Source organism: Gorilla gorilla, chromosome 6 (genome assembly GCF_029281585.2).
Source record: "Gorilla gorilla gorilla isolate KB3781 chromosome 6, NHGRI_mGorGor1-v2.1_pri, whole genome shotgun sequence".
Classification (NCBI taxonomy): domain Eukaryota; kingdom Metazoa; phylum Chordata; class Mammalia; order Primates; family Hominidae; genus Gorilla; species Gorilla gorilla.
In genome coordinates this window covers 45822341-45849637 of record NC_073230.2, presented here as the reverse complement: position 1 = coordinate 45849637, position 27297 = coordinate 45822341, and the positions used below count along the sequence as shown (strand labels likewise).

At 41.0% G+C, this 27297-nt stretch overlaps 1 protein-coding gene and 1 long non-coding RNA gene across 5 annotated transcripts in view; one reads left to right on the top strand and one right to left on the bottom strand.

The window, feature by feature from the left end:
- The window catches only part of LOC101142148 (amphiphysin), a 247005-nt gene extending 232501 nt beyond the window's left edge, over nt 1-14504 (top strand). For all 4 annotated transcript variants that reach the window (XM_055347647.2, XM_004045328.5, XM_063708477.1 and 1 more), the window contains 4 exons: nt 4047-4256; nt 6229-6498; nt 8309-8410; nt 13283-14504. In XM_055347647.2, coding sequence (XP_055203622.1) covers nt 4047-4256; nt 6229-6498; nt 8309-8410; nt 13283-13390 — 690 coding nt within the window. In that variant the 3' untranslated portion in view covers nt 13391-14504. The remainder of the gene's footprint in view (nt 1-4046; nt 4257-6228; nt 6499-8308; nt 8411-13282) is intronic.
- Nucleotides 14505-19640: 5136 nt separating this feature from the next.
- LOC134758911 (uncharacterized) overlaps nt 19641-27297 on the bottom strand; it is a 28401-nt gene continuing 20744 nt past the window's right edge. The window contains exon 3 of the long non-coding RNA XR_010134639.1: nt 19641-22727. This is a non-coding gene — a long non-coding RNA (uncharacterized lncRNA). The remainder of the gene's footprint in view (nt 22728-27297) is intronic.

Here is a 27297-nt window from a genome sequence, read left to right as displayed (position 1 = left end):
GCTGCAATAAACATGTGAGTGCAGATACCTCCTTGATATATTGATTTCCTTTTTTTTTTTTTTTTTTTTTTTTTTTTTTGAGTATATACCTAGCAGTGGGATTGCTGGATCATATGGTATCTCTACTTTTAGTTTTTGTGTTTTTTTTTTTTTGAGGAACCTCCAAACTGTTCACCATAATAGTTGCATTAATTTACATTTCCACCAACAGTATATGAGGTTTCTTTTCTCTCTGCTTCCTCGCCAGCATTTGTTATTGCCTGTCTTTTGGATAAAAGCTGTTTTAACTGGGGTGAGATGAGATCTCATTGTAGTTTCGATTTGCATTTCTCTGATGATCAGTGAGGTTGAGCACCTTTTCACATACTTGTTTGCTATTTATGTCTTCTTTTGTGAAATGTCTATTCAGATCTTTTGCCCATTTTTTAATTGGAATTATTAGATTTTTTCCCCATAGAGTTGTTTGAGATCCTTATGTATTCTGGTTATTAATCCCTTGTCAGATGGGTAGTTTGCAAATATTTTCTCCTATTCTGCAGGTTGTCTTTGTTGATTGTTCCCTTGGCGGTGCAGAGGCTTTTTAACTTGACATAATCCCATTTGTCAATTTTTGCTTTGCGTGCCTGTGCTTTTGGGTTATTACTCAAGAAATCTTTGCCCAGTCCAGTGTCCTAGAGAGTTTTCCCAATGTTTCCTTTTGGTAGTTTCATAGTTTGAAGCCTTATATTTAAGTCTTTAATCCATTTTTATTTAATTTTTGTATATGGCAAAATATAGGAGTCTAGTTTCGTTGCCTGCTTAAATTATCTAGCAAAGGAAAGGTGATAACATGTATATTTAGTGATGGTAAAATCTTATACAACCAAATTGATAGATATCTAGAGACAAGTTACAGGTTAATGATAAACATTATGTTCGTATGGAACAAGTTTAAAAAATTACCTGTGGCAACACCATCTATAGGTCACGGAAAGATATCCTCTCCCAGAGATGTAGTATCAATTCAACTGAGACAAAAAGCCAATTAGTAATAATGTGTGGTTGGAACATATATGTATAAAAGGATTTATGCATAATCACTTGGGAGAGTAGCCCATGGAATAACATCCTGTCTGCTTTTTCATCTGTAGCAGTGCCTCTGCTGCATGTGTGTGTAGTGGTGGTGTCTGCTGCTCTGTTTGTCCATACCGTCTGCATGTAGATAGAGTCCATCTGCTTCCAAGCTGTTGAAACTAGTGGGATATTCATAGGTGTGATTTTCCAGACAGATGGAGAGAATAAGCTTGTAATCATGACACAACTTATTTTCTACATTTGAGCTCATAAGTTTATTGCATGCACATTTTCTTTCAGTATAGATTTAACATAGAAGAAACTTTATTAGGTCCTTAGTATCCTAGAGAAATCCTGTCAATGTCTCCGACAATAAAGCTATGAGCAATTGCTCCTTGTTCTTCTCAGGATTAAGATGCCCTACTAATTTATGTTCTGATTACTATTCTCTTGACAACAGTAACAATAGCATCCATAAAAAGGTCGGTGTTTATTTAAAACAGTGATGAAAGTCTATTCGATTTCAAAATAAACTTTTTATTATAGGAATTTTCAGCCATTTGCCAAAATATAAACCCTCATGTACTTGTTACCCCACTTCAATAATGATCAGCATTTATAATTCACTTTAAATAAGTGTCTGTTACAATTCATGAGAAAACATTACTTTTGTGAACCCATATTGCATTAGTCCGTTTTCATGCTGCTGATAAAGACATACCTCAGACTGGGCAATTTGCAAAAGAAAGAGGTTTATTGGACTTACAGTTCCACATAGCTGGGGAGGCCTCACAATCATGATGGAAGGCAAGGAGGAGCAAGTCACATCTTACATGGGTGGCAGCAGGCAAAAACAGAGCTTGTGTGGGGAAACTCCCATTTTTAAAACCATCAAATCTGGTGAGATCCATTCACTATCATGAGAACAGCATGGGAAAGACCCACCCCCATGATTCAATCATCTCCCACCAAGTCCCTCCCACAACACATGGGAATTATGGGACCTACAAGATGAGATTTGGGTGGGGACACAGAGCCAAACCATGTCACATGTACTTTCATGATAGGGCAGGAAGAAGGAAGTATGTCATGGCTAGGGATTGCACATTTGGAGAGCCACATCCTCGTAATAGGAGATTCTCATAAGAGAGGGAAATAAGTTTCTAAGAATATGAGTAAATACTTGGACATATAATGAGTAGTATAGCTGTTAACATTTCTTTTTCATTCCCAAATAAAATATTATCTTATAGAAAAATGTACTGCATATATTCTGTAACAGGCATTTTTATTTAAACTATTACCTGTACCTTTGAGCCAGCAGAAATGTTTTTAAAACTGCTTTGTTATAAGTGTAGGTGTGTGGTTCATGTTCTTCATCTCCAATTTCTGATGCTCACTCGAAGGTACTCTTCATTGTCCTTTTCTGTTTTCTGAGTTTGAAAGTTAATATTTGCAATATTAGGGCCTTCCTAACTTAAGATGTTGAACTGGGTAGAATGTATTCAACAAAGAAAAAATAGTTAATCCTAATCCCATCAGATAGTAAGAGCCATTTTTGAACTATGTGTCCTGGATGTATTATATAAGATCAACCTGAGATTCTTCTTCCATAGTCTTTCTCACGTGAACCTCTCAAATCAAGTCTGCCAAGCTGATGTTGTCAGAATCCTGTTTAAAGAGTTGGACTCCAACCCATTTGTTCAAAACTAAAATTTCTGATTGCACTTCCTTTATTTCATTATCTCAAATTTTAAATAGTACTTAAAACTCTTCTTCTGTGTTTCTACCTTAGAAAGAAAATTCTGACTTTTTTCTATTTCACTTCTCCTTACTGGACCTAAACTATGATTTTGGCATTTTGCCTATAACAGGCTCTACAGCTATTTGGAGCATTACCATGCATATTTGATTACAAAAATGATTTCCCCTTCATTCTCAAGGGTTTTCATTGAGAAAGCTTCCTTATGTATTTTTTTTTTCCTGTGAAAGTGATTTGGCTTCTGGAACCTTCCTCACAAAGATTTGAAAGTTTATACTAAAATGCAATCTTTCTAAATTTTGACTTTGTGTGATGAGGATGCTTTTCTGATATGGCTTTTCTCTCTGACCCAGGCCACTTCCATCCTGTGACCCAGATGTGCCATGTAAATCAAAAAGTGACCAAGGCACGTCTCAGTCATGGAGAGGCTTATTTAGCCAAGGTTAAGGATGCACCCAGGAAAAAGAGACACGAGTCAAAGGAGGATCTGTGACCTGTGCTTTTTCTGAAGAGAGTTTTGAGAACTTCAGTATTTAAAGGGGAAATAGCAAGCAAGAAGGAAATAATTTTTTTAAAAAAGAGGGTGGGTAGGCAATGAGGCAAGTGTCACATTCTTGTGAGGCTCTGATTAGCGCTCAGTGAATCTACATTTCACATGTGAAAAGAGGGAGTGGGGACAAAGTCACTCATGCCTTCATCTCACGCTCTGTAGTTCTGCATGTTACATAAGATGAAGGAAGCATGTGAAATTACAGCTCTGTGTTTGGGAACAAAAGGAAGGTGGTTTTCGTGTGACTCCGTTCCCAAGCTTAGCTTTCCTTTGGCATGGTAAGTTTAAGGTCCTGAGATTCAATTATATTTCTTTCACTCCCCTAAGGCCTCATTTGTTGTTTCCAGCCAATAAAAATGGAAATAGCTTGTGGAGAGGACCACCCACACCTTAAAAGCCATGTCTTTGGAATGGTGTATGTCACTTCCATTCTAATCCCATTTGCTACACCTGACAGCAGGGAAAGCTGAGGAGTGTAGAATTGTTGGGAGCTCAGCAGAAGAGAAGTCGGAGTGTTGATGAATAGATGGCAGATTCTGCTGTACCTAAATCCTGGGAGTGCAAAGAATGTTCCAAATCTGAATAGCCTCCACAGAGGGGAGATTAGAAATAGGCTTGAGTTTGACTCCTGGCAGAGGCCCATGGAGATGCAGACGTGGCCTGCTGGTTTCTGCCCTGCAGATCATACCTGGAGCTGATGCTGATGCAGCTGTTGGAACCTTGGTGTCAGCAGCTGAGGGGGCCCCAGGAGAGGAAGCAGAGGCGGAGAAGGCCACTGTCCCTGCCGGGGAAGGAGTAAGTTTAGAGGAGGCCAAAATTGGAACTGAAACCACTGAGGGTGCAGAGAGTGCCCAACCTGAAGCAGAGGAGCTGGAAGCAACAGTGCCTCAGGTGAGTGTCCCATGTCGCAGCCAGGGGAGCTCCTGGGAAGTAGCGTGGGCTGGGTGCTCTGTTGATTGGTTCATGGTGATAACTCTTTGGATGTATAATAGGTTTGTAGCAATTTTGTGACTCCACCAAACAACATTATTATCAGATTCTCAGAAAGACTAATCCCAGCTGCTCAGTATCAGCATTGCAATGTTGCATACAGGCCCTCAGGGCCTGTGGCTGACTGGCCTAAGCATGGAAACGGGAATGGGACACTGGGGTGACATGGAGAAAGGAATGAAGCAGGACAGTGAAAAGGATGAGAATGGAGCCGGGAGAAAGAGAATGTGAGGAAGTGAGCACTTAGCCCAGGGAGAACTCAATAGTATTTAGATCTTATTATTCTTATTACTGTTTGGTGGTTATTATTATCATTAGAGTGCCCCAAATTCACCATCAGGCCCCTTTTACCAAGAGCCCACCACTGGGTGGCACTTTGAGAAGGGAAACAAAGAGACCAGGGCCATTAGGTTCGTGCATGAGGCGGGAGGGGGCCCTGCTCGGCACTGCCTCAGAGCAGCATTGAGAGGCCACAAAGCCACATACTCTACCACCGCGAGGGCCTCCAACCCCAGGGCCTGCTTCCACTGTCTGGTTCTTTTGTATTCTAGAAGGCAACGTTAAGAGGGGGCTTAATGGTATGCATTGTTTTCTCCTGATGATTTTACTCCCAATAAGTTTTCAAAAATTTCTGCAGGGTTACTTAAAACTTGAAACGGAATTATCCCTTTCATTATCCCTTTTTGGGGTGGGGGCTGAGGCAGATAACAGTGTTATGGGAGAAGGAACTTAAAAGAATATTCCTTTTTCCCCTTAGATTTTCTCATCACAGTGCCCAGAGTGTTTTTGTGTATGTTGTTGTACTCATGGAAAGAGACGGTATTATCTCTCCAAGTTGACGAATGTTAGTGCTCTAGTCTGCTGATAGCAGAGGGAATATAGAAAGACTCCTGTTCTGCTGATGAAACTCCCCTCCATGCTCATCTTTGTTAAACGAATGAAAGGGTGGTCCTAATCCTTTGGTTCAGACACTAGAGTACTTGGAGTGGATTGTGGAGGTATGGTCCCTCCAGCGGCCACAGCACTGGGGGGCTGGAATGATAATCACAAGCGAAGGACTGGTGGATGATCTCCAAACCCCGGCTGGATCTTCATCAGCAAGCATGGTTCAGGCACTGGGGGCCTCCTGGGACTGGGAGAGGGGAGGAAGGGGCTCACAGGAGGTGAACTGCCAGCCGCAAGAGTTAGGGTTCCATGGGACAAGAACCAGGCTGGCCTGCGGGGCTGGGCGCGGTGGCTTACGCCTGTAATCCCAGCACTTTGGGAGGCCGAGGCGGGCGGATCACGAGGTCAGGAGATCGAGACCATCCTGGCTCACACGGTGAAACCCCGTCTCTACTAAAAATACAAAAATCAGCCGGGCGTGGTGGCAGGTGCCAGTAGTCCCAGCTACTCGGGAGACTGAGGCAGGAGAATGGCGTCAACCCGGGAGGCGGAGCTTGCAGTGAGCTGAGATCGCGCCATTGCACTCCAGCCTGGGCGACAGAGCAAGACTTCGTCTCAAAAAAAAAAAGAACCAGGCCGGCCTGCATTGACTCCTCCTGCAATCCCACTCAGGATGGCCTCCCTCACCCTTCAAGACTCAGTCTCCCATCCCCTATCCCTCCTCCCAATTCCCACCGAAACCTCATGCTTACCAAACTGCCTGGCTATTCAAGGATCCAGAAATTAATTCCACTAAGGGTTTAGGCCTCAGGAGGAACAGAAGGAGGCTTTGTGGCACAGCGGAAGGCCCAGACCTGAGTCTGACTGGTGGGGAATTATGGAAGAGGCAGCCCCAGCTTTGGGCTGGGGACTGAGGCAGGTTGTGCAGGACAAGGAGGTTCTGTTTTCCGGGCCCTGCCGGGCACCGCCACGGTTTTTCTTCCCCCAGGAGAAGGTCATCCCTTCGGTGGTCATAGAGCCTGCCTCCAACCATGAAGGGGAAGGAGAAAACGAAATAACTATAGGTGCAGAGCCCAAGGAGACCACCGAGGACGCGGCTCCTCCGGGCCCCACCAGCGAGACGCCGGAGCTGGCTACGGAGCAGAAGCCTATCCAGGACCCTCAGCCCACGCCTTCTGCACCAGCCATGGGTGCTGCTGACCAGCTAGCATCTGCAAGGGAGGCCTCTCAGGAATTGCCTCCTGGCTTTCTCTACAAGGTATTCTTATTTTTTAAGCCTCATTTATCCTTTTTTTGCTTTGAGTCCCTTTTGCTCAAGCCTTTGGTTTTCCAGTTTTTACTTTTACTTTTTGCAATTATTATTTCTCTGAACTGCTTTCCCTTCACCACAACATCACTTGGACAAGCCAGGACTACAGTAATAGATTTTCATGTTTTAACAAAGAATAATTAAAGGGAAATTCACCACAGGGCAAACAGTATGCCCCTGGGTAATGAATGGGAGAGTCTCTTCCAGCCCTCCCTCCTCTCTACTCCCCCAGGTGCCTGTGAATCTGTGGAGCCTGGCTCAGACCAGGCCTTGGAATCACCAAGAGCTCCTGACTCGGCTATATCCCCTGGGGGTCGGGCAGCAATCCTTCAGTCAACTCTGGCACCTTGTAGGGTGCATGACACAGAGCAGGGAGCCCATAAATATGTTGTAAATTAATGGATTCATGTATGAATGAACTTGCACCAAAAGGCAGAAAAAAAAGGCGGCTAAGTTAATGGGAAGAAGGTTTTGCTCAGACAGGCTACTTAGAGCCTTCATAAACCAAAGGGTTCTTACCAAAAAAAACTTAGTAAATACCTAAAAACACTGGCTCAACCCAAGTGTTTCCTGTCTCAGATGTTTCCTAATAGAATCTGAAAAGGAATTTTAAGTTTTTAAATTTGATTTTACATTTAAAAATCAGCTCTTTTTCTTCTAAAGTGTAAAATGTTGTATCATTCTCTCTCTCTCTCTCTCTCTCTCTGTCTTTGTCTCTCTCCGTTAGAAAGTAACTGCTACCTTGCTACCTCTTGTGGGGACAGGGGTGGCTATAATGGATTTATGAATAAATTAATTTGGAGAAAAAGCTAAACCTGTAGATAAGGGGTTGTTTCCTGCCAGGTTCCATTTTAACTGGAGCACAAGCAGTCCAAGAAGCCTTGTGCCAAGCACGGCCGGAGCTTGCTGGGCCCTTTCTGGCCTCCTCACTAACTGTAGAATAACCGAAGGCACCCCATATAGACCCGCTCTCTGGGTATCAGTTTTCCAATCAGAAAAATTAATTTAGGGATAACAATCCATTTCCAGCTCTGACAGCTTGTGATTCTATGAATATGCTCAATGGCGAAATACACACTTTAAAAGCCAATGTTTACTCTCAGGGGTGGAGTTGAGGGAAAGGTGGGAAAAATAAAATCAGCCATGACGGTAGAGTGATTCAGACTGGGTGACAGACGCATAGGGGTTCATTATGTTATTTCTTCTACTTTAAAATATTTTTCTATAATAAAATTTTAAGGAAATCTTTTTCAAAATGGGAAAGGAAAAGAAACTGGTTGCCATTGTATATAAGGTAGGATAGGGAAGGAAGGAAATATATTTACACAGAATTGATCACAGAGTTTTATTTAGTAGTAATTACTGTATAACCTGCAAGTGGTGGTTTTCCTTATTATTATTTGACAGAAGCTGGGGTTAGAGGAGCTTTAGACATTTTTGGTTCCAGTTAAACAACAAACAGTAATAAAGCATCAGCGATAATAAAATGCAAATCTCTAACAAAAATAAGATGAATTAAAATTTGATTAATATAGTGCTTTTCCCTGTTGTAGAGGGCATTGCATTACTATTAATAAATATACATATGAATGGCCTCATATCAGAGAATAGGACTTCCCTTCTGGCTTTAGAGGCCTTCTTCTTCCTTGGGATATGGCAAATATCTTCCTCTTTTCATCCAGCTTGGAGAGTGCTTGTAAGAGTGTCTGCTTGTAATCTGGCTGGAAAATTGGTTTTTATGTATTCTTATCTTCTGCAGGTGGAAACACTGCATGATTTTGAGGCAGCAAATTCTGATGAACTTACCTTACAAAGGGGTGACGTGGTGCTGGTGGTCCCCTCAGATTCAGAAGCTGATCAGGTAAAAGAAAAGATAGGAAGATGCTTTCGGCTACATTGATTTTTTTCTGAGGGTCTGTTGGACACAATCACTTCCTAAAGATGTTTCTATTTTCTGAGATGCTACAAGCCATCTAAAAAGGGCTTAAGGGCTTGTGACAGCATAGATCATTAACCAGGTTTCTAGGACACCCTTTTGGGATGCTGTTGCATTCTTTTTTTATGTAATACAAACAGTTGACTGTTTCTTATCACGTAACCACTTTCTGGGAATGTTGTCTCTGTAACACCTGTCTTCAGGAAATGCAGACACTATGAATGTGAACTAAAAGACCCCTTCAAAAGTGGTTGCCTCTGGGTGTGTGGATATTGATGAGGAAAGAACCTGGGGAACCCTCTGGAGTGATGGAAATGCTTTGTATCTTGAGAGGGATGTCTGCATGTATTTGTCAAAACTCATTGAACTATATATACCTAATCATCTCTGCATTACACAGTATTTAAATTATACCTCAACTTAAAGAGATTCTTTAAAAATATCACTTCCTAAAAGAGTGGTCTGATGTAAGGTACTGAGAACTCCCGTCTTGTTCTCATTCATAAAATATGTGAACCCTTGAAATGGTATGCAGAGCAAGTAAATGCATCTGTAAACATATTTTTCTGGAGAGGAAAACTCTAACTTCCATACTATTCTCAAAGAGATTTATGAGCTCTCCCCTTAAAAAATAAATTCAAGCATCACTGCCTTTGAGGTTAAGACTTAATATGTTCAACATTTTGTTCTTTCTTTTGACAACACACTTACCAAGATACATCAGGTGCTGGGTCAAGCAGTCTCTACCACAATAAAATAGATTGGAAATTTATATAACAATAATCTGCTGGGCAGGGTGGCTCATGCCTGTAATCCCAGGACTTTGGGAGGCCAAGGCAGGAGGATCACTTGAGGCCAGGAGTTCCAGACCAGCCTGGTCAACATAGCAAGACCTCATCTCTACAAAAAAAAAATTTTTTTTAATTAGCTGGGTGCAGCAGTTTGCACCTGTAGTCCTAGCTACTCAAAAAGCTGACATGGGAGGATCACTTGAGCCCAGGAATTCAAGGCTGCAGTGAGCCATGATCACACCACTGCACTCCAGCCTGGGTAACAGAGCAAGACCCCGTCTCAAAAAACAAAAAATTAATAACAATAATATATCTTTAAAAGCCCCCAAAGATTTAAAAATTTTAAAATACACTTCTAAATAACCCATGGGTCAAAGAAATAATAGTGTGAGTTAAAAAAAATATTTCATAATGATCATTAAATAGAAATTAAATAGAAAAATGCATAGAAGGAAGAAAATAATAAAAATAAATTCACAAATGAATGCAATAAAGGACTATAACAGGTAAAATTGATGAAGCCAAAAGTAGGTTTTTGAGAGGATTAACAAAATTATTAAAACCTTAGAAATAAGAAAGAAAAGTCACAAAGCATAAATTACCAATACAAAGAAAAGGTGTCAGCATCACACATCTCAAAGATATTAAAAATCCCATTTATAATGGGATTTTTGTCTGCATTAACCAGAAGTTATTTTGTAAAGAAATAAAAGGAAAAAAAGTTAGTCTTTTATGTTTACCACCATGTTTACCATTTCCAGGTCTTCGTTCTTTCCTTAAGTCCGAGTTTCTATCTGGTCTTAATTTCCTTTCTGCTTAAAGAACTTCCTTTAGCTATTTCTGAAGTGCTAGTCTGCTGGCAGCAAATCTTCTTGGCTTCTGTATATCTGAAAATGTCTTTATTCTTCTTAATTTTTAACAATACTTTCACTAAGGTAGAAATCTGAGTTGATTTTTTTTTCTTTCAACTCTTTAAACATGTTTCATTGTTTTCTGGTCTCTATTGTTTATAATTAGAAATCAGCTGTCATTTGTTTAATATTGCTTCTCTGTATGCAAAGTGACTTTCCCTGACTACTTTTAATAAATTTCCCTGTATCTTTGATTTTCATCAGTTTGAATATATTGTGCTTGGGTAGGTTTTTTTTTTTTTAATGGTCTTCATACTTGAAAATCACTGAGATCCTTAGACTTGTAACCTAATGTTTTTCACTACATTTGCTTTTTATCTTTAATTTTTTTCTGAATTATTCTCTTTGTTCTTTTTTTCTGGGTTTCTAATTATACTTAAGTTGGACTTCTTGATAGCTAAGATGCTGTTCTTTTTCTTTCACTATTTCTCTCTGGTAGTCAGGTTGGATAATTTCTATTGATCTGCCTTCAAGTGCTATGAGTGTTTCCTCTGCTACTTTGAGTTTGTAGTTAAATTTATCCAGTGACTTTTTCATCTCAGATATTAGATTCTTACAATTCTTCATTTCCATATTGTTATTTCATATGGGTTTCCATTTCTTGGCTGAGATTTCCCACTTATAGTCTTTCATTATTACTGTCTCTCAATTTATATACTTGAACAAATTTATAATAGCTGACTTAAATTTCTTACTGCTAATTCCAACAGCTGGGCCATCTCAGGGCATATTTCTGTTGTTTGCTTTTTAATCTTTTGGTCATATTTTCCTGTTTTTCCATGTCTAATAATTTTTTAATTGATACTAGACATAGTAGGTAGACCATACGTGGTAAAGAGTCTGACTCTGTTTTCTATATCTGAAAATTGCTTATTTTTGTTTTAGCAGACATATAAATTACTGGATAATTCCCTTGAATTGATGGGAGTTGGTTTTATACTTTGTTAGGGTGGGTCTGTACCCTTTATGCATGCACAGCTTGGGGGTCAGCCCAGGATTTCAAGGCAGTTTATCCACATACGTTAGGATACCCATCCCCCAGTGATTCCTTTCTTTTCAAGATAACCCCCGCTGAGTGTACAGCTTCTCTGGCAGCCTTACACTCTATGCTGTGAATGTCCCACATCACACTGAGTGAGGATAATCCTCAGGGGAAAAGCTGTATCAGCATAGATCTCACCCCTTGCGGTTCTCTACTTTCAAGGGTCAAATACTTTCTAATTTCTGCCTCCTTTTGGTCATTTCTAGCATCTTCAAATAGTTTTACCCATTATTTATACCCATCCCATTATATATAAATTTACACTTTATATATTGTATAACCAAGAGTTGTTTGTTTATATAAATAGTTGCATATATGTGTATATAGATATTTAGAGATATATAGTTATTCCAATGTTTTTAATTATTCTCTCCAGAAGGAGTTGTCTAATACAAGCTATTCTACCATTACCAAGACAGGAAATCTTTTTCTACCACATATTTTAAGCAATTAATATTTAATTTTTCATATTTTCCTCAGCTAAAGATTGATGTTGGCTAATATTCTTTACAAGTTGACTTTCAGAATATATGTGTTGGAATATATCTTCATTGTGGGTTTGTGTAGTCCTGTACTTGTTTTCTTTATTGAAACAATTTTTAAGTGATTAACTCTACTTGGCTCCATTAGATTTTTCACCCACTGTAAATAAAGTCAAATATAGACACTTGTGGGGGAAAAATGACCTTTTATATGCTTTCAAGAGGTTCAGAAAATATTTAGCTATCATCTTTTATTTTAAGTATAGCTTTGTCCTTCACATATATGACATCATAATTTTAAAGAGGGCACTTTTCCTCATCAGCTAGGATATTATCAGTTATTTTATTGAGTCGTTTTTTTCCTCAGCAGTTTTTTTCCTGCCTTCAAAAATTGGGCTGTCTAAATACTTATATTTCTTGTCTATATGGCAGCATCAATTTATAGTCTCAGATTATATCAAAAGGGAATGAATTCAGCTTCTTCATTTAATTTTTGAGGCCTCATTTTATCTGATGTACTTGAACTATGTTGGGGGTTGGTTCAGACTAAACCTGGCCATCCCTCATCTGAACTGGAATTCCCTTTCTGCACTGGTTAACATAATAAAGATAGTCATTTCCCACTCCTTGCACTTCCTATGGTCTCATTTCCCACTGTTCCTTTTCCAGCTAGACTCTGCTTATCTTCAGGAAGCCAAGGGCAGACCACAGCCTCTGTTTCTCAGTTTTAAGTATCATCTCCCATTCTGCATGACCATATATGGATGGGTTCTTTACCCTTTCTGGGGCAAACTGTTTCATTTTTGTGATGGCACTTCTATATGACAGACAAATGTTTATGAGGAATAATTTATAAAGGATATAGAAGCGCTTCCAGCAAGAATGCCATGACATCCAACTGCTTTGTAGTTTATATAAACTTGAAAAATTAGGTGTTATAAAAACAAAAATAGTAATATAAGGCAACACACATCTAGCTTTTAGTATTTGATGAGCCCTACATAGGTAGTTTATTGGGGTTATAGGATATGAGCTGGGGGTCAGAGTTCTTTCTTATAAGCAAGTGGCTTGGGATGAAATATAAGATATTCCATGGCCTCATCAGTATTCCATTCTAACCCAAGCAACCTCAAACCTTTTTTACACTGTGACCCCAGAACAGGTCATGCTCTTGTGCATGAAATGCTTTCACATGGTATTCCTGTCTTTGCACTGGTTGTAATTGTAATCCTTTTCTCCTCTTTAAGATCTCATATTATAATCCAGTTAATATCAATTAACTATGCTTTGTACAGTCATAATGTTAATATTAATTGTCAATTAACTATATACAGTCAATAAGTCATTGCAAATGGTTATTCCTTCTTTTTCTTTTTCTTTTTCTTTTTTTTTTTTAACTAACAACTTATTTGGGATAGGCCTTCCCATTGATCACGGCACAGCACTTTACCTGTAATGTGACATCCTGGTTCAGAACCACAACACTAATGTAACACATTATTAATTAATTGTGGCAGTGTGGATTTTCCAGTAGTTTGCTGGACCCTGAAAGTTCTGTCATTGTTTTTCAGGATGCAGGCTGGCTGGTGGGAGTGAAAGAATCAGACTGGCTTCAGTACAGAGACCTTGCCACCTACAAAGGCCTCTTTCCAGAGAACTTCACCCGACGCTTGGATTAGGGCAACAAGTACTGCAAGAAGGAGCTCAGTTACGGGGTTTTTAAACCTTCATGAAAACCTGAAGAGTTCACTTTTGCTATTATGCTCTTAATGATTTACAGACTGATGCCAGACAAACCTTGGGAAGATGTATCAATGGAGCATGTGTGCAAAAAAATGTAAGAGGAAAAAAAGTAAATTAAGGAAAAAATCCTCACTCATTCCCATGTTGTCAATAACAGGTTTGTTTGTGCTTTGTCCAAGCTGTGGAGACTCTTGTACTTGATCCCCTCCCACCAATTCTAAAGTAGCTTTCTCCAGATCAGACTTTCATTTCTCTGCATCAGGTGTATCGTATTGAGTGGCTGCCCTGCAGAAGATGTGATGAATTATCCTGTAGTACAAGATTATCTTATTCCCCTGCCCAGGTGTGAGCACGTGCTCTCGCTCCCTTTCAGGTTTACTATGTTTAAAACTAAACTGCTGCAAAAGTTCTCAATGTTCTTTTCCAACACATCTATATATATATGGACACACAGTCACGCAAGCTAGTTCCCATGACTCCTGGATCTATGTGTATGCAGAAGACTACATATACATAGTTGCTTCTTTCCTTTCCATTGTAGCTCTTTGCCTCTCAAATGTCATTGATACATGCATTGCTCTTATTCTGTCTGGCATTACAACTGCAGTTTTGCCTCATGGCAAAACCAGCCATCCCATTGCCAAAACAGTCAACAGTATCTGTGTTTGTACTGTGCAGTTTTCAGGATGAGATGACAGATAGCACGACTACACTGAGGCACCCTCAGAGAAGGCAGGGCCTGATTTATCTAGCTGTCCAGCCTCTGTGGCTGGAGGTAGGCTAGTTGGGATGGGCAGCTAAGCAGTCTTCTCTTCTGCCTTTATGAGATTGGGTAGAAAGATGGGGCATATTCATCCACCCCCAAAAGAACACTATAAAAACAGCTCCTCTATATTTCCACCTCTTTCTATTTATGCAACTCATCTTCACAGATTGTTCTAAAGTAAAATAGATGGTGTATGCTGTATCCACAAATCATCTGTAACAATTATGTTTTTAGTGCTGTGTCATTCCAAATAAACCTTTGGTAATCTCCAGCGATTACCCTAATTCCTTTTGATGAGTCTTTTTTTTTTTTTTTTTTTTTGGAAATTTTGTTCCAGTCGGATACTCTGCTTGAAACAGTTGGTATTGGAGTTGTTTTTTGTGCAGAACTATGCTTGTTCTTCCACTAGGTTGCACTCCACGCCCCCACCTCACCTCCCCACTTCCTTCATTCCAGTCATTGCTGGTCACTCGGTGTTCCCTGACATCCAGCAATTACTGCAGCACCAATAACAGTTGCCAACGGAGAGCCCTTAAACGTGCCGGCTGTGGACTCCCAGTCTGTGAATCACTGATAATCTTACGACCTTCATAATCAGCAATTTCTTCTCACACCAGCTTCATTTTCTGGTCACTTTCCTTTTTGGCATGTTTATGTTCGTAGGTACATAAAAATTAGATCAGTTGGAATAGAAAAGTGAATTCACTTGGCCATTATTTCCAGAAGAGAATTCTTAACGCAAATCCTTTTAGTTGATTTGGACTCTTTTCTGCTAATATAATTCTTTATACAACATAGGCTGATCAAGAATGTATATTATTGGACTTTTAGATTTGGTATGTATTCCTGATTCATGGTTTGAATCTTCCTGGTGTATTACTGACTTTGTTGTTTTAAGTGTAAATAGGGAAATAACTGTTTTTGAGCCAAGATTTTTCCAGGGGCTAATTCACAGAGAAGCTGGGTCATCATGAGTGCTATTCTAGTGCAAGAAAAGCAAATGTCACTGCCCAGGAGCATGGCTGATAATTCAGCAAGTGGAATGCAGCAATGTAAGATTCATAATAGAAAGCCACTCCTGACAGTAGAGTATACACAGGATGTTAAAAGCCAAGACTGAAAAATTAGCTCTAATAATAAAATGCACCTAATGTTCTGCAAAGATAATTGGCTTGCCACATCTCCTGGAGCAGAAGATGTGATGAATCATTCTTAAATTCCTTTCACCCTCCTGCCCACAGTGGCTGCTCACAGTGTACAGTTTGCCAGGACATGGCCCAGATAACTGTAGCCCTAGATGAATGTTCCTAGATGAATGTAACAAGTTCTTCTGAAATGACGTGATTTTAATTAGCTATTTAGTCCTGTTTTTTAAAATGCCTTTGGATTTTTTTTTACACTAAATAAGAGTTATCAGAATTTTTGTTTGTTTGTTTCAGGAATTGCCAAAATCCAAGAATTCCTAATGCATTGAAAACGAAGGAGATGGAGGGGATGGGCATGTGGTGGTGGCATTCCCCAGAAATGTCCTTGAATGTGGAGTGAACATTGTTTTCCATTTCAGTGGATTTTCTAAGGAATGTTAGTTTCAAGGACTTTCTGGGGTTACTAGTGTAAAGTTCTTTCCACTTCTCTTTCTCAGTTATTCCGTTCAAGTTCTCACACCACCAACCCATCCTAGGCACATCACCCAGTCATATAATGGCAAGTTTGTATTGTATCCCAAATGGCCTTGAACCAGGCCTTGGTCCTTTCATTTTTTTTTTTTTTTTTTTTTTAAACGGAGTCTTGCTCTGTTACCCAGGCTGGAGTGCAGTGGCGTGATCTGGGCTCACTGCAAGCTCCGCCTCCTGGGTTCACACCATTCTCCTGCCTCAGCCTCCCAAGTAGCTGGGAGTACAGGTGCCTGCCACCACACCTGGCTAATTTTTTTGTATTTTTTAGTAGAGATGGGGTTTCACCGTGTTAGCCAGGATGATCTCGATCTCCTGACCTCATGATCTGCCCGCCTCAGCCTCCCAAAGTGCTGGAATTACAGGCGTGAGCCACCACGCCCAGTCAGGCCTTGGTCCTTTCTGAGCTTCCTCTCCATGATTTAAGATTCTTCTTAGAAACCCAATGTCATGCAGACCTTCAAATAGTTATGAGTCTGAACTGTTTGGAAAGAAAGCCAGTAGTTCTTATTAAACATACACCTACCTGGCATTCCTACCAATATGACAAATAGTCACTCATGTAAACCTGTGTGATGCATATAATTGCAAAGTAAAATTGCCCGGCAATTTGAATTTTTTTTTTTTTTTTGAGACAGAGTCTCGCTCTGTCGCCAGACTGGAGTGCAGTAGAATGATCTCAGCCTACTGCAACCTCTGCCTCCCAGGTTCAAGCAATTCTCCTGCCTCAGCCTCCCAAATAGCTGGGACTACAGGCACGTGCCACCATGCCTGGCTGATTTTTGTATTTTTAGTAGAGACAGGGTTTCACCATGTTGGCCAGGATGGTCTTGATCACTTGACCTAGTGATACATCGGCCTCAGCCTCCCAAAGTGCTAGGATTACAGGTGTGAGCCACCGCACCTGGCCAGCAATTTCCATTTTTAACACTATCTCAGGGTAGCCAGGGCCCCTGGGACAGGTAAAAGCTCCCACACCATGCTGTTGCATTGCTTCCACCACACCTGCTCTTCCTAACAAAGCTGGGGTGGCTTTGGAGTCAGCCAGAAAACCATATCCATCACATCTTAGGCTGCCCAGTGGAGTGTGCACATTTAGAATTCTGAGCCCTCTTTTCTTACATAAAGAAGCCTCTAACCAGGTCATTGGAACAATCCCAGCATGACCCCATGGCCCATTCAGATGGCCCATTAAAGAAAATGCCTTCGGGAAACTACAAAAGTTATGAGAACTCAATGAGTTTAAAGATGGCGGAAGCTCAGTGCTTTATTCCATGCAAAATTGCATGGCTGAACACCTTGAAGCCTTAGAAATAGACTGGCCAATGGATTGGCCTTGATAGGACTCTACTCCTCTTTTCAAAGGAGCCCAACTAACAGCTGCCTTCTGGTTTTTACTTGGAACTCAACTAAAAACCTTACAAACGTGTCAGAACTTGGAGATGAGCAGATTGCACAGCTTTTCTACACAGTGCTGTAGCTACTGTCTTCCTGGTGTGAGACTTTCCTAGGACTTCAGTAAATGGAATCGGACATTTGGTAACAGCACAGAGAAGACAATGACCAATATTCTCTTGGAAGACTTAGAAAATGGAGATGCAGGTGGTTTTGTTCATCTTTGAGCCCTGCAGGAGCATCCCTGTTTGATGATGATCCTGTCCTGAATCACCAGGAGACCACCTGGATGTTCACGGGCAGCGTTCTTCAAGGCACACAGTAGGGGGTTGATAAGTTGTTCATAAAGCCAAATAAACCATGCGCGAATAAGCTTAATATTCCATCCAAATATTTTGTGACTCATTGGTAATACCTTTTAAGGATCACTTAACAAGCAGCAGCAAATAGTGACTTTTTCCACTTAAAAGATATTTGAGACATAACCCTTACATCTATGCGAATTGAGAGGAAGGCCAGGTAGGTACCCTGAAGCTCTTTCCAAAGAAATCTAAATTTTATCTTTGTTTCCTAAAATCCAGTTAATTCCCAGTCCCCCCTGATCTCAGGTCAAACACTCAGGTTGTTTGATTCTTGAGGGTTGGGTCAGAATTGCATGCTTATTTCCCTCCCCGCAGCACCCTACACAGGGTGCATCTGTAGTTAACACTCCAGAAACCCTGCTGCACTCTCATGCCCCGTAAAACCAGTCCAGCCCAGGAGCGCCTTGTCCATAAGCACCTTGCCACATGGCTGATACCCTATACCCTCTCCCACCAGTAAATATTAAACTCTGTGTCATTATGCTGTGCTCTCCAAAACCCTACCAGTGATCACAAAGTGCTGTCTGTGGCATTTGGAGATGCCACCAAACTTCCAATTCTCCCCCAAGATTCCAAGATACGAACTTTCCTTGTTTTCTTACCTCTCTGGTTGTTCCTTCTCTGTTACTGTTCCTAATTTTTTTTTCCTCCTTCCTGTGGTTGCTGGAAGTGGGGTGGGGCAATAGCGATCTGTCCTTCAATTTGTGTTCCAGTTGTCCAAGGAATGTTGCCTTTGGAGTGTCCAATTATTGCTTCCAAGTCCACATGTTCATTTGTTCATTAAAATATATCAAGCACCAGCTAAGTGTCAGTTACTGTACATGGGGACCGCATTCATAAGATTTAGACTTCGCGCTTGAGGGACTTTCTTCCAAACCCCTCCATGGTGCGTCACTGAGGGGCTCCTCCATTCTTCAGAATCTTGGGTCTGAAGACTTGGGAGCTTCCTTTGTGCATCATTTTCCAGATTTTGGGCACCTGCTATGATTTCCCTGCAAAACATACAACCTTGCACTTTAATCTAGTCGGGGTTCTGTTCTTCACACTGCCAGAGAAGACAAATTGGATCCTTGTTGTCTCCCTTGTCACCTGACTTCCTGTCTTCCTCGTACCCTACTGCCCACCCATTTTAAGTACCCAACAGGTCCCCACTCCCTCCTCTCCTCTCCCTCTCAGAAACACATACACTAATGATGAATATCTGCTGCATGTCATACCAGATCCAGGAGCCTCTGCTTGGTCTTCAGAGCTGAACTTCACCTCTTCCCCAGTATTCATCCACTGCCTGCTTCAGAGGCGTCTCCTCAGCACCCCACCCGCCTTCTCCCCCTCAGCTATACACCTTTCTTGCCGTGTTGCAAAACCCCTCTCCTGGGATGCTTTCCCCTCTCCTGTTGGCCTCTAATCCCATCCCCCAGGCGTAGTTCAAGCCCTGTATCCTCAAAATCCCCCGTCCTCTCATCCTTCTACATTCTTTCCACATTTAGAGTAAATATGATACTCCCTAGCCCTTCATTTCCCCTACCAAGTGGCACACTGTCTCCAACCTTCTCTGCATGCTGTATTCACTCCTGGATCTTGTATACTTGTGTGCTGAGTGAATGAACAAGAGGCTGACTGATCGATTAGTTCAGGGAAGTCCAGAAACCCTAATCCCAGGATCAACATGGAATAAAATTTGAAACTGAGTGTGAGAAGAAAATGCAAAATACTTCTGTGATATTGGAGAGGGGAAAGTTTTCTTAAATGGGACTCGGAAATACCCAAAGTATATGGGCCAAAAAAAAAAAAAAAAAAAAGAGTTTGACTCCAAAATTAAGAATTTATATTTAATGAAAAGATATTTGAGATAGTTAGTTAGTTGGTAGACAGAAGATAGACTTGCCTAAGATATTTGTACCATCCCAAATTCACAAAGGATAAATGTCTAAAATACACAAGGAACTCATTCAAGTCAAGAATAAATGAATAATTACTATTATTATAGTTTGTTTATATCATTTATATTTATTTATATTTATAATATGGCAATAGTTAATATAATAATAACATTCGTTGACTGTCGTTTGCCAGGCATTGCATGTATTATTTTATTTAATCTTTACAAATCTATGAGGTAGTTGCTGTTTTTACTTATTACAGGCAGGGAAGCTAAGATAGAGTTACATGAGGAAGCTTTCTCAAAGTCACACAGTCAATAAATGGCAGGGCCAGGCTGTGCCCCAGGCAGGCTGGCTCTAACATAAGTTCTAACTCCAGCCTCCTTGTTGGTATGTTTAGAGGACATGAAAGGTAATTCACACTTCAGTGAATACTAAGTATAAAAAAGGACCTCAGCTTCCTAATAATCAGACCTGTGCCATTTTTTTTGTTTTTGTTTTTAAGACAGGTTCTCTGTTGCCCAGGCTAGAGTGCAGTGGTGCGATCTTGGCTCACTGCAGCTTCTGCCTCCTGGGTTCAAGCAATTCTCCTGCCTCAGCCACCAAGTAGCTGGTATTACAGGTGTGTGCCACCATGCCCAGCTAATTTTTGTATTTTTACTAGAGACGGGGTTTCTACTAAAGGCCTAATTTTGTATTTTTAGTAGAGATGGGGTAGCTTGATAGCTATCATATTGGCAAAAAATAAATAAATAAAGTTTCTGATAACACCATAGCACTGGTAGCATTTAGGGAAGATGTGAGTGTGTGTTCCCCCTGACCAGCAATGCTGGGAGGAACTTCCCAGGGAAAGGCTTGCACGAGGAATAAGAGGACCCTGTGAGGGGTCCATCACAGCTCCCTGCTGATAGCAACATGCCCATGTTTGGGGGAATGGATGGATGGAATGCAGGGGCTGCCAGCTGTGGAGCGGTGAGCAGCAGAAAGGAGCATGAACGAGGGGCATGAGCTGGTGTGCAGACGTGGATAGGTAGAAATGGCATGCCATTTACATGGATGAAAAACACAGTGTTTATGAACAATTCTATATACAGTCATGCATTGCTTGACAATGAGGAAGCATTCTGAGAAATGTGTCCTTAGGCGATTTCATCCTTGTGCGAACATTGTAGAATGCAACGTTGTAGAACACAAACCCAGTTGGCACAGCCTACTACACAGAGGCTATAGGAGTAGCCTGTTGCTTCTAGGTTACAAAGCTGTGCAGCATGTTACTGTACTGAGTGCTGCAGGCAACTGTAACACATTGGTAAGTATTTGTGTATCCAAATATATCTAGACAGAGACAACCTACAGTAAAAATAGGATATGAAAGTTTAAGTACTGTAACACCTGTATAGGGAAATTACCATGAATGGAGCTTGCAGGTCTGGAAGCTACTCTGGGTGAGTGAGTCAATGAGTGAGTGGTGAGAGGATGTGAAGACCTAGGACATTCCTGTACACTCCTGTAGACTATAAACACTGGACACTTAGGCTACACTAAATTGATCAAAACATACATTTCTTTCTTCACTAATAAATTAGCTTTTGCTGACTGTAACTTTTTTACTTTAGCAACTTTTATTTTTTAACTTTTTGACTCCTAATAACACTTCGCTTAAAACACAAACAGGCCAGGCGCTGTGGTTCACGCCTGTAACCCCACCACTTTGGGAGGCCAAGGCGGGTGGATCACCAGGTCAGGAGTTCAAGACCAGCCTGGCCAAGATGGTGAAACCCCATCTCCACAAAAAATACAAAAATTAGCCAGGCATGGTGGCACATGCCAGTAGTCCCAGCCACTCAGGAGGCTGAGGCAGAACAGTCGCTTGACCCCAGGAGGCAGAGGTTGCAGTGAGCCGAGATCACACCACTGCACTCCAGCTGGGCGACAGAGCGAGATTCCGTCTCAAAAAAAAAAAGAAAAAGAAGAAAAAGAAAAACAAAAAAAAATTATACAGCTGTACAAAATATTTTATTTATATCCTTATTCTATAAACTGTTTTCTATTTTTAACATTTTTACTTTTAAAACATTTTTGCTAAAAACCAAGACACAACCACACATTAGCCTAGGCCTACAGGGTCGAGATCCTCAATATCACTGTAGTCCAGCTCCACATCTTGTACCCACGGAGGGTCATCGGGGCAGTAACACACATGGAGCTGTCATCTCCTAGGACAACAGTGCCTTCTTCTGGAATTCCTACTGAAGGGCCTGCCTGAGGCTGTTTTACAGTTAAAACTTTTTTTTTTTTACAAGTAGAAGTTGTACACCCTAAAATAATGATAAAAAGTATAATATAGTAATTACATAAACCAGTAACATGGTCATTTATTATCATTTTCAAGTATGTACTGTGCATAGCTGGATGTGCTAGACTTTTATACAACTGGCAGTACAGTAGGTTTGTGTACACCAGGGTCACCACAAATGAGAGTCGTGTTGTGATGTTATGATGGCTACGATGTCACTAGATGACAGGAATTTTTCTGCACCTCTATCATCTCATGGGACTGTGGTACATGCAGCCCATCGTTACTGAAATGTGATGAAGTGCATGACTCTAGTCTTCACAGATACGGAGGCTCTAAGGACAGATATCAAATACATTAGACTGGGCACCTATGGGGGAAGAGGAATAGGGAATGAAGGAGAGAAAAGAGTAAAATAAAAAACAAACATGCAAAACTGTACATAACTGGCATGGATTAATGGTGATAATGTACCAGGCACTGAGAAATATGACAGAAAAATATGAGAATTAAGGTTTTAAAAAACAAGCAAAAAACAAGAAGATATCAAGCACTGATTTCAGGATAACTCCTTGAAGCCTCATATTTAAGCTTTGAGACTTAATTTTGGACAATCCAAGACAGTGGTTCCAATGAGTAAATCACAATTAGGGTAATCCAAAGAGCTCTTTTTCTTCAGTTGTCTGTGGAAAACGTGACATTTTCCTTCAGGTAAAATCCGTGTACACTGGCTGCCAGCACAGAGCCATCTGGCTGGCCTTGGCCGCTGGGCATTGGTCTTGGCTTTGTCCCACCCCCGCAGCAGCCTTCTTCTCTAGGATGGTCAAAGCTCACCCAGAGCAAAGATGCTCTGCACTCAGGAACACTGGATTCAGGCATTGATCCAAGCCCCCGTGCAGCTCTGTGATATAAAAATGAGAGGAGGGAGGAGAACTTGTCTTTTAGCCAAAACATTTTCCAACCACAGGCAGTTACCATGTCCTTCAGAGTCAAGGCACATTAGGTACAAGGATTATTGATAATAATCCTTGTAATTTTTAAGACCACAAAACATTGAAACATTGAAAATTGTAAATAGATAACATCAAACATGGTGGGAATTCTATTTTGTATGCATGTTTAGACTGACTAAGGATCTTTTCTTTTTTTCCAGACTGGGCCAGAACCAAGTACCTGTAAGAATCAGCACAGTTCAGCCTTTTGTATCGATTGCAGTTGTGTCCATGTATGTGTGTGTGCATTCTTGGGTACATGTGCACACACCTGCATGTTAACCTACACAAACCTCCGTGCTCCCATCCTTCTTAGGTGGGATTTTTGAACACTGCATTTACACTGGCCTGAAATAAGTTTGTTAGAGTCATGGGCCTCATGTAGTGGCCAGGCTGGGCTGCAAAGCCATTGGCTATCCAAACATTCAGAAGACCTTTAGGAATCAATGTGTTTTTGTTAAGGAGTCTATATAGAATAGAATTTTCCTAGAGCAATGTTGAGTCAAGAGGAAGCAAATAACATGCATTATTGTTGGATCAAAATAAAAACTAGAGGCTTCCATTTTTCATTTCACCACACCTATTCCTTCAATATCCAGTTTATCAATTCAATTCAGAATCACAATTAGAACTAGAAGAGACCAAAAACATCACCCACTCCTCTGATTTTGAGGCGGGGGAAATGACAACCCTGCAAGAAGGAGTCTCTTGCCTAAAACTATCAAGCACATAAGGTGTGCAGTTGGAACCTGCCTTGCATTTGGGGCCCTTTCCATTCGTTATATTAAGTCTTTGCCACTTGTTGGGGTCTAATATTGGGGTAATATAACACGTATGGTATACCTCGAATGGCCAGGAGGGGGTGCTACAGGTTCGTACAAATAACTAAATGCAGTCAAAACATTACTTTTAAAGCATGAAGCTGGGAGTTGATATCAAATCGGAAATATAACATATTTTGTATCAAAATGCAGCAGCTTCATGAAGACAGAAATTAATCCCTGAATCATAAACAGCCAAGCAGTTCCCTTATGGTACAGGCTCTGGAAACTGGTCTGTTTGGTTCAAATTCTTGGTGTGCTGTTTATTAGCTAGGTGACCTCAAGGAGTTATTTAACTTCTCTGTAAGCTTCAATTTCATCTGAAAAATGGGGATAAGTAACACCTACTTTCTGCTTGCAAGAAAAGAATAAATATATACAATGTTTGACACGCAAAGGGTATTTGCTATCATTTAGTGGATCAAGAATTTCTGCTATGACTTTAGAAGTTAGTCTTTTAATAAAAGGCCATTAACTATTTACTTAACAGTGCTAGAGGAAATTTCTATGACTTTTTGAGGTCCACCATAATTAACTGAATGTATACTATTCAACAGTATCTTAGGTTGTTTTCTTACTGGCAGCTGAGAGTGACCCTTGAGTTTCTAAAATCTTTCTGAAATTTTCTTCATGGTCTCTTATACTTTATAGCTTAAAAAGAAATATATATATATTATATACATATGATATATGTATATATGTTATATAATTTATAGTAAAAAAATATATATATATGAATATAAAATGGCCGGTAGCCAGGATTTTGGAATTTGTTAGACTTCAGTTGAAATCCAGGCTCCATTATTTATTCGTCAAATGACCTTGAAGAGTTTAACCTTTTTAAGATACCAACTCTCTCATCTGTGAAATGTGGTTGATTATATCTCCTTTGGAGTATTATTGTAAGAATTAAATTGTGGTAAAGACTAGCTTAGATATCATTTAGTTTAGAAATGAACAAGGTGGCACAATCCCTGGCCCCAGGAGATGAATGGTGTATCCAGGGTAAAGGTTATAATTGCCACGTACAGTGACTTTCCCAAGGACATACAACCTCTAAGTGGCAGTGCTTGGACTTTTATTCTGTCTTTTCCAAAGCAATACATTCTTGGACTAAAAGTTCTCAGGTCAGACTCTCCAAAGTGTCCCTATTTGGCAGCTCCATCTTGAGAAGTAACCTCTCCCTTCCGCACACTCTTCATGGGATTGCATTGTTGGCTGCTCATCCTGGGCTGAGGCCCATGACCGGACCATTCCCAGGGCACCAGGTAGCCACAGGGCCTGTAAGAAGAGCAGGCAGGAAGTGAAGCTTTGGCTGAGGTTTCTGGGACACACTTAACTTCCCTGGAAACGATGCCTGACACCGCCTGGCCACAGCACTGGCAGGAGATGCTGCTGTCTTCTGGGAACATGCAGCACCCAGTGAGCAGCACAGGACACAGGAACGTAAACTGGGGACCCTTCATCCATCCACTCTGGCTTCGTATCTTCTCCATTGTCCACTCCTATTTTAGCCCGGGATGATCAGTGATGATGTGCATGAGTTACTCATTCCCATCTATGCCCCAGCCCAGCCTGAGCATATACAAACCCTGTTCTTTGCAGAATTGTTCATTTTTCCTTTTAATTTTCTATGGAAATAACATACGTTATATAATTTAGCCTTATTGACACCCTTATAATAGCCTTCTAAACTACACACCTGATCATTTATCCCATCCAAATATACATATATTTGATACAGGGTCTCACTCTGTTGCCCAGGCTGGAGTGCAGTGGCACGATCACAGCTCACTACAGCCTTGACCTCCCAGACTCAAGTGATCCTCCCACCTCAGCCTCCCAAGTAGTTGGGACTACAGGCATGTGCCATCACGTGCAGCTAAATTTTTGTATTTTTTGTGGAGACTGGGTTTCACCATGTTGCTCAGGCTGGTCTGGAACTCCTGGGCTTAACTGATCTGCCTGCCTCGGCCTCCCACAGTGCCGGGATTACAGGCATGAGCCACCGTGCCCAGCCTCATTGATACACATTAAATGCCTACTACGTTCCAGGCCTTGTGCTGTGTGCTCTTGATACTGAGGTGTGTGCCCCCTTAAGCTCACTGAAAACACTATTGACCTGCGTCACTGCGGTCACAAAGTGATACAGAGAGCCCAGACAACCATTTAGAGGTGAGGAAATTCTAATAATTCATGGTAAGCAGATTGTTTCTAGGGAACATCTCACAGCAGACTGAAATAGAAATACAAGCAATTGTCTGTGCACTAGAACTTTCTCCCCAAGGCAGTGCTATTTTTTTAAACAATTCTTCTATCATCATCATCATAATTCTGACCTCTTGATATGTAAAGGTACAATTATGAGGAGAAGCAGAAGAACATTTACATCTGTGAGTTTGCACCTCTCTCCCACCATAGTGAGCAGATCACACCCTCAGGACCCCAGAAGACTGGCAAGGAGGACTTGATAGAGACAAAAGGAGAGACACAAGAGGGGACAGAGTGTTCATATGAAGAGGGAGAGGGCGTGATATAGAGACAGTGACGGCAACAGAAAGTAGAAAGTTGAAGAGGGACAGAGAGCAGAGTGGAAGTGAGAAGGAAAGCAAATGACTAGGACAGTGGCCACACAGGCAAAAAGAGCAAGAGACAGAGACACATGGAGAGGTATAGTTCTCTATCATGGCGGGGGAGAGAGAGAGAAAACAGAGAAAGAAATACAAAACACAGAGAGAGGGTGAGAGACAAAGGGACAGAGAGACAGCGAGAGAGGGAGGGAAGATGGAGAGAGAGAAAACAACAGAGAAGAGAGAGAAACTGTGATATAAATATAGCGACAGGGAGAGGGACAGTGATGGAGAGAGACGAGAAATAGGGAAAGATACAAGAAGCGAGAACTGGAGTTAGGGGGAGAGATAGGGAGAGAGAGAGAACGATAGAACTGTGGAGACAGAAGCATACACGTGGACACACAGAGTGCGGCAGTGTTAGGAAGATAGAGATAAATATACAGAAATAGTGGTAAATATTGAGATAGAAAAATATATATAAAGAGAAAAAAGAAAGAAATATGCATATTTATATATTGTAAAAATATATATAAATGTATTTATACATGTATAATATGCAATATATAAAATATTATATATATTTCTATACAAAAAATTAGCCGGGTGTGGTGGTGGGCACCTGTAATCCCTGCTACTCGGGAGGCTGAGGTAGGAGAATGGCATGAACCAGGGAGGCGGAGCTTGCAGTGAGCCAAGATCGCGTCACTGCACTCCAGCCTGGGCGACAGAGCGAGATTCCGTCTCAAAAAAAAAAAAATTGTATGTATTTCTAACTTTCCTTTTCTCTTCATATATTCTATCTGTCTGTCTGTCTATCCATACTATTGCCACAATAACGCCATGTAGCAAATATCCCAAACTCAGTGGCTTAGCACAATAATCATCTACAAATTCTTACAAATGCGTAGGTTTGCTAGACTGTTCTGCTGATCTAAACCAAGCTCATCTGATCTTGGCTGCACTTGGCCACATGTCAGGCAGCTGCTCGGTTAGCTGGGAGGGGGACTGCCTGGTCAAAGTGCCTGGGTCTGAATAAATCAGCTCCACTACACACAGGGTTTCATCCTCCAACAGGCTAGCCTGGA